Consider the following 13307-nt stretch of genomic DNA (forward strand, 5'->3'; position numbering starts at 1 on the left):
TTTCAGTGGACAGATGAATTGTCTCGATTAACTGTACAAGTGAAATCCAGATAGTAAATAAGGTCATGCAAGGTCTGGTAGGGTGTTTTTCAATATTAACTGTGATTTACATGGAAATTTAGTGTAAGTGACTCAGTTCTTGTGTAAATGGCATTAAGCAAGTATTTTCCCAAAAGGAAGAGTTTGGTGTGAGTAGTCATGCATGGTTGAAGCCAGGCCTGTTCATTATCTAGTGTCATACAAAAGCCTTGTGTGTGAAAGTCATGTAAAATGCAGTAGGGTCTATCCGGCTTTCAATAGGCGGTGTGGATAGATGATTGTGGCTGCACAGGCCCAACATTAGGGCACTGGAGCAAGGAGCAGCAGCTGTTCCACTATGTCGCTCTATTAGCACCTTTTGGAAAGAGACTCCGGGCTCACCTGGCACTTATCCAGATTGGCTCTCTCATTGTCAGCGCTGACAGAAGATGCAACAGCATTGTGCAATATATTTTGACGTAGGAGGTATTCTCTGTAACGTGACTTTCACATGTACAAACAGGCTCTGCAAGACCACATCTCTAGTGTACAGGCATTGGGTCTCAGAGCACGTTAGCTTGTTTACAAAGGGAGACACTTTCACCCACTATCCCGGAGAAACTAATGTCCATTAAACTGGCAAGGTTTTACTGTTATATTGTTATTTTTTTGTCTCATGATTGACTTTCATTACTCTCAAGTGTTAATTGTGTCAGCCAATTTACAAAACATTATCTTTCTTTCAGTTTTTTCAAAATTATAGTCTCCATTAATTCCAGTCGCACTCAGAATTGCATTTAAAACAAAGTCTGGTTATGTAGTGTGATTTCGAAACCGCTTCTGCCTGCCTGCTTTGCTATCACAAAACCAGAGATGACAAAAGTGACTACATATCAGCATTTCCAGATGTTTGTAACAATGTCAGAAGCAATTTTCTAGCTGCAGGTATGATTCAGAACAGAACTGTGATATGATAGCTGCATGGAAATATTGTCGCGCAGGTCAGTTTTTATATGTTCCCTCTAAACAATACAGAAATATAGCCCTGAACTCTTCACAGTCAGCAGCACATTGTCCTGTTCTACATGCACACTGGAGATGTATTCACTGAGTAACCTATATTATAAAGACAGGAAGGAGCCCTCCAATTATTAGATACTGACTAAATCCTGCCTGAACTATTGCTGATAATATTGACTATAATGTGAGCAGCATCTGTTGCAATTAGAAATGCTTATTTCTGAATATCTGAAATGTAAGTGTGCAATTTGAATACTTTAGAGAAAGGCTAATGTGGCATCTGAGAACCAGTTACATCTAATTGGTGAGAGCGATACAAGAAGTTACTGTGGAGATTGTTCTGACAGAATGTTTTTTTCTCCTGTGGCGTTAACAATACAAGATAAAGTTACATCATTTACCGCAAATGACACATTTGGAACAACCTCCATCTGGTCTGTGGCGATTCAGTACAAAATCCTAAAAACCGTCAAGACGAACAAAAGCATGTGGGGACGAGTTATGATAGAAAATAATTAATGATTTGTATTTACTCCTGGACTGTGCATCTTCAGCGTTTGCTCGCCTTTTGTTATGGAAACAAACACAAATAAGTGAGGAAATCAAAGTCTTAACCCAAAACTGCTTTAAGTCCACCCTGACACATGGTTAATACCACTAAATGTGAGTTGTTGTTTTTTTACTGCTGTTATGAGCTTTCCAGGACTCACTACATTATTTTACGAGATGTAAAATTCCTCTGGTCAGGATTGTTCTGTATATGGGATTTAGACATGGTTGGCATTTGGTTATTTTGCTTCTCAGCTATTGTGAGGATGCTGCACAAGCTATTTGGGGTAATTTTACGAGTACTTGAGTAATAATGATAATTGTTATAATAATAGTTATTATTTGAGGTGCATTATGGTTTTGATGCCCTGTGCTACTTTAACAGTGTTAACAGTCAGTGTAAGGGCAGAAGAGAAGCAGTCTCATTTATGTTTGGTTCACACACCTATGGAGTAACAATTTGTTTTACAGCAGCAACAATAAAAATTTAACAAAAAAAGAAAAGAAAGAAACTGTATTTGGAGGCAGCTCACTTCCATTTCTTTGGTGATCAGTTCTCAGTTAGCCACATGTGTGGTGCCACTGTCACGTCATCTTGTGGCCTGTGGCCATAGTGCCCCCACCAGAAGTCCTATGAGATTACACATCTATTGTCTTCCCAGTTAATAAAATCCCTCAAAGCAATGATGGAAATGAAACCCCACCACATTCCCCTTTTCAACAAACCAGGAGAAGTGATATGGAAGCAGTCTCGGGGGACGCTCTAAACCCCTCATTTGCCTTAATTGATATAATGAATGGCATGTGTTTTCAGCCTCCATAGTCTGGTAATTGCCATTTTTAACACCCATCAATGGAATATGTGCGGTGGAATGATTGAAGACATTAATGCTTTTGAGCGCAAATGTAGTTGACAGCAACAAGAAGTATTCCCTGTATTGTTAATTAGCTAACAGATGTTATAATAACATTTTATGTGGAATCAATGAAATGTGTAATTCCTTCTAGAACCGTGTTTTTATACGCTAATTTCCTTTCCAGGTTTTTGGTTAGGTGCTTTCTTTGTCCATGTCAACATGTCTTGAGTGAATGAAATATATTATGAATTATATATAGATCATCGTTAAATAATGGTAGGATGCGTACTTTTTTCACCATGTTTTCCTGTTCCGTTCCTGACTGAATATTTCACATTGCTGCCTGTAGTTCTGATACCGTACTGAATTACAAGACAGAAGCTGGCTGATAATCATTCTTCTTTTGTCCTATAGGCTGGAGGATCAGACGAAAAAGCTTCACAAGGACATGAAGAAGAGCACTGAGGCTGATTTAGGTGTGTTCTGCCATCAACCTGTGTGTTCCCGCCTGGTGGGCCATTGATCTCCACTTGTTCACCAACATACTTGATGTTGCATGGCAGGTTTTTTCCAGGGCCACAAAGACGTGTAGTTGTAATGGTTTGTTTGGTGGTGCATGCGTCAGCTCTCCGAAAAACTGACAAATGAGACGAAAGACTGCAAACCCCTGCCTTAATCTTCTTTTACAGGTTTTTCTAGGCTGGCTTGTGTGTGTGTGTGTTTTGTGTTTATGAGTGTATCTTTTTGCGCACTGCTCAAGTTAGGGCCAGATTTGTACATCATCTTTGCCTATGTTTATTTATGTATTTGTCGGCCACAGAAACCATGTTTACCTACTTTTTATTTGCTTATTTGTTGGTTTTGGAGTTGTGTATTTAGGAAGTAGCACTAGACATGGCCTGTGGTAAGTAGTCAGTTGTGGGGGTGGAGGAGCGGGGACGGATGGAGGAGCGAGAGGCTTCTTCATTTCCTCTCCTTTGTGCTCGGGAATATGGATGTCTGCATCATCAAAGTGTCATAGCTGTCAGGCCCTCATTATCGTTAATGGATTCCATCTGTCGCACAGGTCCCGTCTCCACAAACTGCTGCCAAACAAAGAACTGGACCTACTCTGCATGTCAGCACTACGTTTAATACACTGCTTTCTATATTGGCCACCATTTATCAAGTCAATAGTGGCGATATTCAAAATTCTATTGAACTCACTGACAATTAGCCGACAAGGTATGAAAATATCTATTAAGGGCTGCTCTTGTTGGCGATTTCAATTAGGCTAAGTAAAAAAGTGGCAGGTAGGCAGGCAGATAACTGTGCTTTTCATGCTAAGAACTTACTCATCTTTTCTCAGGTCCAGGTGATGACATGAATTTCACTTATTTGCACACTACTATTACAAATAATAAAATCACTACCCTCAGGTCACCTTTGGATTTTCATTTCTTTATAATCAACATGTCTCTCAGTAATATCAGACAAGGTCAAATCAAGCAATTTGTTACTTGTCAAAAACGAGAGATGCAAAAACGCACCACAATAATTGATTGGTTGAAAATTGGTCTTGAGAGTTTCCCCAGAGAGTGTGAGAGGAGACCAATGACTGCTCCAGATCTCCTTGAAGCCCATTTTCACCACAGCCTCCCCTCTCAGCTCGTGTCTCCCCAGTGCAGCTCATTTATTTTGACAGTGAAGCCATAATCTGATATGTGCTCTGTGTCTAAACAAAGTGGCATGAGTGCAGATTAACAGTAATTGGTGCTGTCAGTGTAGAAACATTGCAAAGATTCTTGGTGCACTGGTGAATATTCAACACGGCAGGCAGCCCCACCACCCCCTCAGATTTTTACAATGGGGGCAGCACTGTGCCATTCTGCTTTTGCTCTGTATTTCTTTCCCAAAAAGCTCACTTTTGAAGACCCTACCAAATACAAAAACATATACTGATGAAACGCTTCAAGCCCTAGTGTAATCCACAGAAATTGCCCCCATGGTTAAAGAAAAATGTAGAAATCTGGCTTTTAATTGGATTAGACTGTGTAGATGAGGACATTTTCAGGAACATTTGAGTGGACTATAATCTACGGGACAGATTTCTCTCAAAGTTTTAACAGACTGCTCCTCTATCTGTGTGTTTGTCAGCCATGTCCAAAGCGGCAGTGAAGATCTCTGCAGACCTGCTGAGTAACCCACTGTGTGAGCAGGACCAGGCCTTTCTGGACTCCATGAATGCTTTAGATACGGCCATGAGACGGATGGACGCCTTCAACCAGGAGAAGGTCAGACTCATTCCCATAGTCTCCCATATTTTCCTACTTTCTATGGGTATTAGATTGGCATCAGAGGAAATGTCTTTCCTCAGATGTACGAACTGAAGTGGGGAACTACACGAGTTTTTGTTGAAAAAAAAAATCATATTTTGTGTTTGTCAATACTGTGCAGCCTGTGCACTAAAAACTGTCCGTATGTCTTTCCTTCTGCTGCTTTTCAAAAGCATCTGTGGCATCATCCCCTATAAGCTCAAGCTACTGGTTATCAGCTGTGAAAACTGATGCATTTGTGAGTCACTGGCGTCTAAAATAACTCATACAATTGAAAAGCCTTTTCTGTAGTAGGGGATCTTTTGGAAAAGAACCCCTACCACAAAATCAAAACTAGTTACTCTGTTCACAGTCTGTAGATTGGACAAGTCAGTTGTATTTTTTTTTTTCTTCCATTTTTTTTTAATCAAAACATTTAGCTTCAGTTTGGCATTTTAGGTTTGCATTGACAGTTCACACAAAATAATCTTGAAAGATTGCAGGAAGAACTCAAAAAAGGGCAGCAGCTATCATCTCGTCAACGCTTCACAAAGTCGAATTTCAGTGTCACATTTCGGTTTGTAAAAGTTTCAGACAATGTCAACACAGGAAGACCCAAACTGACATGGACTGGAGTATAAAACATGATCCATTACATCCTTCATATTCGTGTTCTGATATTTAGAGAATTTGTTGATAGTGTTTTTTGTAATGTTTGTGCTTTTCGCTCTTGTGCGTTGTCCCTAAGTGGCGATCATATCATATGCAGGCGTTTCCTTACAGAACTGTAAGCAGTACAGCAAACTCTTGCCTGATCTCTCGTAGCTGTACTTTGTTAAGATCTTTTCTTTGGCTGTCAGGCTTCCTCAGATTATTTGCCGGTTGCACTTCAGTTTTTGATTAGAATCATTGCCACAGGTAGTTATAATGTGAATCATAGTGGCACCACATGTGTGCATCCTTAAGGCACTACGCTGTGAAGGATAGACTTTTAAAGAGGGAAAAAAATACAGGAGAGAACACAAGAGATCACACTAAGGCATATACCGATTGACTTTTTTCCATCTGTGTTTTCTTGACTCATTGCCCTGCTGTTAGGTGTTCTGGGCTCTTCATATTTGTTGCCTTAAAATATTCCTCTTTCTTTTCAGATTTTGTTGTGAACCAGAATGATTTCATAACCTTTTTCTCAACAGCAGCCTAACAAGGTGGAGAAAATGAATATCTTTGTAAAGCAAAAAAAAAAAGTGGATCGTTTTTTCATTCCATAGTAAAATTGTAATGTAGTATCTCAGGAATGGCACGCCATCTGGAAATGTACATATTAGGTTGAGAAGAGTCGATTTTATATTTTCTGTGAAACCTCATGCACTGGACTCAATCTCCATAGAAAATCAAACCATGACCTTTTTGCCAGTATACTATGAGTGAAGCATTGTCCACAGGGTATAGCCCATGCACTAATAGAAGCCCTCTTTTGAAGTGAACATACTGTCAAACTAAGTTGTGTGAGATGGTAAATAAGTCTCACCACAAAGGACGTTGAACGTTTGCATTTCAGACGCGACGCACTGTCAAGAGCTTTCTCTCTACTTTGATAGAAAGTGACTGAAATGTCACACAGAGTAGGAAGATTATTGTATGGATTAAAACGTACTAAACGTCTGAGAAGTTTGAAGCGACTATACTGAAAGAAGTCACTTTTGTTTCTCTCCTTTCTTCTTCAGCTTTAACATACCAGTGTTTCAGACTGGCTTTGCTCACAGCTCATCAAATTTTACAGGAGCCATTTTGAGTGACCAGACAAAGTAGAATGTGGGTTGGACTGAGCGTGTGGGTTTGTGACCCCGGGTGCGTATGTTCCAGGACTTGGCTTGGTCGAGTGCCCAGGAGAGCACTCTTGCCAGTTTGACTGTTTTCAGGATAGAGCAAGTTTTACATTCTTCAGATTTTATACAATGTGAAATTTCCCTTTTTTTTCCTAATTTTCCCTGTCACTGAATTCAGAACTGGAGAGAAATTTTCACCAATGCTTCCGTGCACATTTGAGTATCAGAGGAATTGTTGGGTACTCTAAATCCAGTTCCTTCTTTCCACATCATTTGAAGACCATAGTTTGAAGGTTGACTCCCCCTCGGCATCAAAGACTTTTCCTTTTTCCCTCTGGCTGAAGCTATAATCTTTATCTCAGGTCAGGCTCTCCTCAGTGCCCTCATCTCATCCCCATCATCCCTCATTTTAATGTGATTTTTTTATTTTCACATCTCCAGTAACAAAAGACACGGCTTGTTTATGTAGTGTATCATAGTGGAATCATTTTCTGGATCCATTCTGTGCAGCTTTCCTGTTTGGCTCAGTGACTGGGATGTGTTTGACAGTGATTCAGCCAGGCACTTTGATCCCAGCACAGATTCTCACTCATGGAGGACAACAGTCACCAACCGTATTGACGTGGTTGTATTTTTATTTTTTCTTTAACACACTTTGATCCAGAGTGGAATTTGACAGCTAGGTCACACCTGATTTTCTGAGCACTTCTTTCAGTCTTACTAAATAAAAATCCCTGCTTGAACACAATGCTCCAGTTCCAGAGTTGGGCTGGGCTATGTGGCTCCTTTTTTTGCAGAGTGGCTAAAAGTGAGCTCAAGGCGAAATAGTGAGTGTGAGCACTTTTTTTTGGTCAGTCGACTATGTGGAATATCACCCCAGGTTTGCTAGGTGTTTAAAATCCAGCACAGCTCACTCGAAACACCACTCGAGCTTCTCCCTTCAAGCCGACTGTTGATTCTGACGGCACCGACAGCAAACCCTGTTGCTCCAGCAAAACAGACACAAAAGCATCCACCCTTTGCTCTTCTCCGCGTTGAGACGAGATGCTCTGCCGCGGGGCTCGCAAGTGAGAGAGCCAGCAGATAAAACGTGCAGCGATAATGAAGGCAGCAGTGGCCCAGGTCTGTGTGTTTATTTCTGGGGCTGAGGAGGGCGCGCAGACCCGCCGGCACACTGCTGCCGAAGCTGAGCCCCAGTGTAGATGGCGGCAGCACAGTAGAGGATGCTCCGTTTGGAGGGATATTGATTTCCTCTGCGATCTGTGTGTATTTTTGGGAGGCCTGTGTGCCGGGATGGCCTCTGCCCCGTGACTCACTGATGGAGACTGCTGCTTGAGCGCCAGCCTCGGGCTCTGCAGGGCCTCCAAGGAATAGCAGCAGCCCCCCCCCTCTCCTTTCTCTGTGGGAAGGGGCAGAGGGTAGAGGGCACCAGCATGCTTAAGCAAATCTGCCGCTGTTGTTCTCCCTCCTCGCTGCATGCTCTCACCTTAGAAGCAGCGGCGCAGCTCAAGTCGTGGAGGGTGGGGAGGGAGGGAGGGGGGGTTGGGGGGGGATGGTGTGAATATGTAAAACAAAGAAAATGTGAATTCCCATGTACTTATTTGTTATTGGTTCTCTGTTTTCCCTCAAACCACAATCAACCATTTTGTACTTGGAAATCTGCCCGTGTGAAGCGGCGAGTGTTGTTGTATGTTCTCATAGATGGTCTCATAGATGGTCGGGGCATTTTTACAAAGCACAGCTGCGATCCTGCTTCCTTGTTGTTGTGTGATTGACTGTCCTTCCAATAGCAAGTGAACATATGATTAGTGGAGCTGCTCACTGTTCTCATGCAGCTGTCACTTCACATCTCGCTGCTTTAAATTTCTCCTTTGCTTCTCTTAGCATTTTACTCTTCACTTGACGCAATTGCCTGGTTAACTTAGCGTTCTTCTGTTACGCTAGGAGATCTAGTAGTAAAAGTCATTTTGAATCTGCAATGTAAATGATGCTGCAAACTTTATTAATTGTGTGCCAACTTCTGTCAATGAGACTTGGTGCCGGGGCTGGAGGCCTCAAGATGAGATGTTCATTTACTTCCATTTAACACCCCCCTTCCCCTCCTTGCCTCCCCTGTCAGTTCTGGCAACCAGAAGGAGAATGCAGGAAAATATAAACTGTTATTGTTAAAATGTTTGTTTGCAAAGAACTTTCATCTTGTAAGGCAGCCCACCCTCCACAGGATTTGAAATCAGTTGGGCTTTGCTTTCATGTCCGTCCCCTGACAGTTGCATCCTTTTGTATTGCAAGCTCGATGAATATTCAGGGGTTTCTCCTCGGGGCTTGTGTACAATAAAAGAGTCAACGTCATGAAAGTTTCTTTGCAAGCCCCCCCTCCCCTTTTTTCTTGAGTACTCTGTTTGAAATAAACACGATTGTTGATGTTTGTGCAGTGGCATTCCTTTGCAGCTAATGAGCGAGAGATGTAGAAGCTATTTTGTTCAGAGTTTAATTTTGATGTAACTCAATTTGACAGTGAATAACAATTCATAATGTCTCTTCCTTAATATAGAGGAGTTGACTGGATATATTAACAATTGTTTTCTTATTACAGGTCAACCAGATCCAGAAGACTGTTATCGACCCACTGAAAAAGTAAGCATCCATCCTCACGCCTCATGACTCTTGAATTTCTTTTTGGTTAATGCTTCAAATGTCTCCCTATTACCAGACCAAAATCAAATAGCTGTCAATAAGTTTAATATTTGTTTTCGCCAGCAGAAAGGTAGATGTCTTCACATGGGACTTAAAATACATTTCAAAGTCACAGGAAAGACTTGTAAAAAAAAAAAAACAATTTAGTTTGGTTTCATGGCCTAATATTCCTGATGTGGTTAATACCGGTACATGACACTCTGGGCGGACTAAGTCCAGTGCCCCGTAATATTTTTATTATTTGACCTTGCTCTACTCTTCGCACTGGTAGGGTGGAAAGTACAGCTGCAGTGCATGACCACAGGAAGGCCTGCAGTGTAGTAATACAGATTGTAAAACTGAACTGAGGAGTGAGCTGTGCTGCTGCGGTTGTAGTGTGTCTGGAAGACAGTTTATTTGGTTCTCATTCCTAATACTCGCCCCCATTTGAGCAGGCAGTGAGTGCTATTCCATTCCTTAAGCCTCACTTTGTCTAACACACACACACACACGCGCGCACACACACACACACATAAACAATGAGCACACGCACATGCAAAGCAGAGGTACAGAAGGGAGTGGTTGGACTATCCCACCCGCCTTCCGGAGCGCTTGTTAAGGTTTTGCTTCCTCCACTCGGCTCCTCCCAGGAGATTCAACATATGCTTTGCAAGAGAGCACTCTACATGTGTTTTTATTAAAAGTTTACGTTGGACTTTTTCACCCTTAACCTTGTCATTTTTTAAAGCAATCAGTGTGAAGAGATTCCTGTGTAAAACATAAAAAGGTTGGGTCAGTGTCTGTGTCTGTGAGTGTGCGTTAAGCCCTCTCTCTTCCTCATGTGCTCCGGTGGCGGAGCAATGACAGGATGGAATGGTTCTAATTTCCTCTTCCTGGTGGGCGGCGGGCGGACGTGTGGGCAGGCTCAGAATATGGCAAAGGGCCCAGCTTCCTGGGCCCAGAGCCGTGGATTGGTTGAGGAGGAGAGCTGTCTCAGGACAGTCCACACTCTCACACAAACATACACACAAACACCAATCCAGATTTTGGAGGGGGCATGGTTTCACAAAGATGGTATTTTAGACCATAAAGTTAGGCATTTACATGGTTCTGAAATAGAGCAGAGGAAGTAAGTTCATAAACGAGTTTTAAAGCCGAGCTAAACTGACCTCATCATTAACTTTCTCCCCTCCTTAAAAATACAGCGCTATTATTTATTAGTTTATCAAAGTGTCTTGTCTAGAAAACTGAAACACAAAGGCTACTGTACTTTAAAGCCTCCATTAAGATTCCATTAGTCCTTCACTAATGAATATTTTTCATTTACTTAGTCTCAAAATACTCTATTGGTGATCCTGTGTCACTCTAAAGAGAAAGAGCGTTAATGTTAATGGAAGACCTTGAATGGGTTATTGTGTGTGTACGAGTGTGTGATTGAGGTGTCCATGTGTAATTGCTATTTAAAATTTTGGCATCCATCCTTAATACTTAGTGTGGTAAAATGTACTGTAAACACGTGAAAAGAGGCAGACCCCTCTTCTCCCCCCCCTTGTCTCTTCCTCCCTCTCAGCCCCAGACGTGAATTTCATCCACTCAGCGGGGTCACTGGATGACATCACTGTGTTTATGTGAGGGGAGGGGAGTGCGTGGGCATTGTGGAATTTGTGTTATCTAGGCCTCCTAACCTAGCCCTTTCTGCTCCACTGCTCTTTTGGGTGAGACAGAAGTCAAGCCTGTTTTGAGACCTCTGCCCCGGGTTCAGCTATGACTGGACAAGTCACCGTCACCCCTCTTGATCAGAGGAAGGCCCCCCTGTCCCTGGAGCAGGCTGCGAGGCCTGAAGTTGATGGTTGCATTTCACCTTGCGCTGTAGGCCTGGTGCAGTTTTGGGGTGGGAACACTGATTGAATCTGTTGTCAAAGTTGAATTTCTTTGTAGTCGGGAGGGATGTGTGCTCTGAAGGTATCTATCCTCTTTCCCATCTTATCTGGTGTATCGTGTATCCAGGCTGCGTGAGTTGTCTGAGTTTTGATCAACAAAGCACAAGGCAAGTTGCAGCAGATCAGGCTCCTTCTGCTGAGACAAAGGAGATTCGGCATTAACGTCACACACACTCGTTCCCATGGCCCGCTGCTCTTAAACCATTTATACAACAGGTGGTGGTTATTTTAAATTCACAGTAAGCATATTTGAACAAGACTTGCCACACGATGTAAACTTGTCTGACACTCTCAAGTCTTCATCTCAGACTGTGACCCACTGGGGATGGTTATTTGCACATAAACAATCCTCTTTCCTATATTTTTAGTGGTTTGCTGTGTGTGTTTTGCAGTAGTGGGTTTTGTGACAGTGATAGTCAAGAGGAACGGCCAGCCTCCCAGACTGAGGGTGTCTAGACCAGACTGGGACTTGGCTGACGGGTCAGACTGGCCTGTCTGTGGATTGGCAGCTGCTCATAAACACACTCTCTGGTCCAGATGCTATTTCCATTCAGCCTGTTCACCACACCCTGACCTGTCACATGGACAGTGGTGTGCCCTTGGCCCCCGTGCAGCCCTCAACCAGCGTAAGACCTCATTCAGGCGAGGCTGACCACAAACTCAGAACTAGCCGACTGACCGGTAGTTGACCAGCCAAGGCCGGGACATCGAGGGAAATGTCCAGTGTCTGGACCAAACTATCATTTAAAAGGATGTATAGTCACCTTCATGGTCATATTCTGCTGTGTGGGAGCGTTTGACACTGCTGAGTCACTCCTAAGCTGTGAACGTAACAGAGAGACATCAGCATGGAAAGGATAGGAATGGGTTAACAAGTGAGTGGCTTTGTGTCCAGCTTTTGCTGGTTCATCCATGCCAGGGGAGCCGTGGCCTTTAAGTCTCTGTGTGCGCTGAAACGCAGTCGCCGGCAGTGACACAGCATCATGACGTGTCATGAGGAAACTGCATCGTTCTGTCAGGTGAAATATGCAGGTGAGAATGCGATCAGCCGTTGTGTCGTCTGAACGCTGGCTTTCTGCTGCGCTGTCAACAGCCAATAGGATTGTGCTGGAGAGCAGTCATGCCTAGAGGGCAGTTACATAATCCCTTGGCACTTCAAGTATGTGTACACTGGAGCAGATAGTAGACTTGAGGATCGGCATCCACCCCTGCCATAAACTGGGCCAAAGTGATATTTTATAAATAGTGGTAGAGCGTGGGCTGTGGGGCTGGGCTCAGCCGAGCTCCGTGATGTCACTCAAACGCTACAAGACCACTCCTTGCTTAACTTCCTGTCGGAAACAAGCCCTGCTTGTCTGTGACTGAGCCTCAGCTCGTTTCATTTTCTACCCCCCACCACCACCCTCTGGTAAGGTGCACGGGCAGACACAGCCGCAATCCAGGATTTCACAATCGGTCCACAGGTTCTCAGTGGCTCCCTCATCTGCCGCTGCGAGCAGGGCACGGGCTGGAGCATGGAGAGGAACATAAACCATGAAGCCCACACATTTTGTGGCTAATAACACTATAGACACACATTAAAACTATTGTAGTAGTGTGCCTACACACTTGATGAGATGCTTTAAATGAGTCATTCAAAAAGGCTGCATCTGACTCTTCATTACAATTGTTTTTATTACTGACTCACATTTTGCAGACACCTGTTTGAATAATCTTGTGGCCTGCTTTTCAAAAACACTGCCACCGGTTTGCGTTTGCACGTCACAAAGACCAAAAATTTGTTTCTTAATTCTTGTTTTTTTCAGTTAGCTTTGCTATTAATTTGTTAAAGACCGCTGAGGTTTTAATAACAGCATCTTATTTTCCCTTCACACTTAAGTGTTTCATTGGTTGTGTAGTTTTTGTCTTTTTAAATTAATGACAAGCAAAACAAATCCGAACTACCTCAGCTTAAGGACATAATATCAGGAGCTTTCTGTATCTTATGTATTATTGCTGCATACATTCAAAGGTACTTAAATCGTGTAGTTTAGATGTTATCATTCAGGTACGTTAACTTTAATTTGTATATTTTTTATTAAATATTATTAGGTTGAATATTTACTGTATTACAGTATTCCTGCTTCC

At 42.7% G+C, this 13307-nt stretch overlaps 1 protein-coding gene across 1 annotated transcript in view; it reads left to right on the top strand.

The window, feature by feature from the left end:
• The window catches only part of bin3 (bridging integrator 3), a 29775-nt gene that overhangs the window by 10629 nt on the left and 5839 nt on the right, over positions 1 to 13307 (top strand). Inside the window, exons 4-6 of the mRNA XM_085787167.1 lie at positions 2859 to 2920; positions 4581 to 4717; positions 9161 to 9201. Of these exons, the coding sequence (XP_085643293.1) occupies positions 2859 to 2920; positions 4581 to 4717; positions 9161 to 9201 (240 nt within the window). The remainder of the gene's footprint in view (positions 1 to 2858; positions 2921 to 4580; positions 4718 to 9160; positions 9202 to 13307) is intronic.

Source organism: Trachurus japonicus, chromosome 9 (assembly GCF_045865225.1).
Source record: "Trachurus japonicus isolate A0001 chromosome 9, Traja_1.0".
NCBI lineage: Eukaryota > Metazoa > Chordata > Actinopteri > Carangiformes > Carangidae > Trachurus > Trachurus japonicus.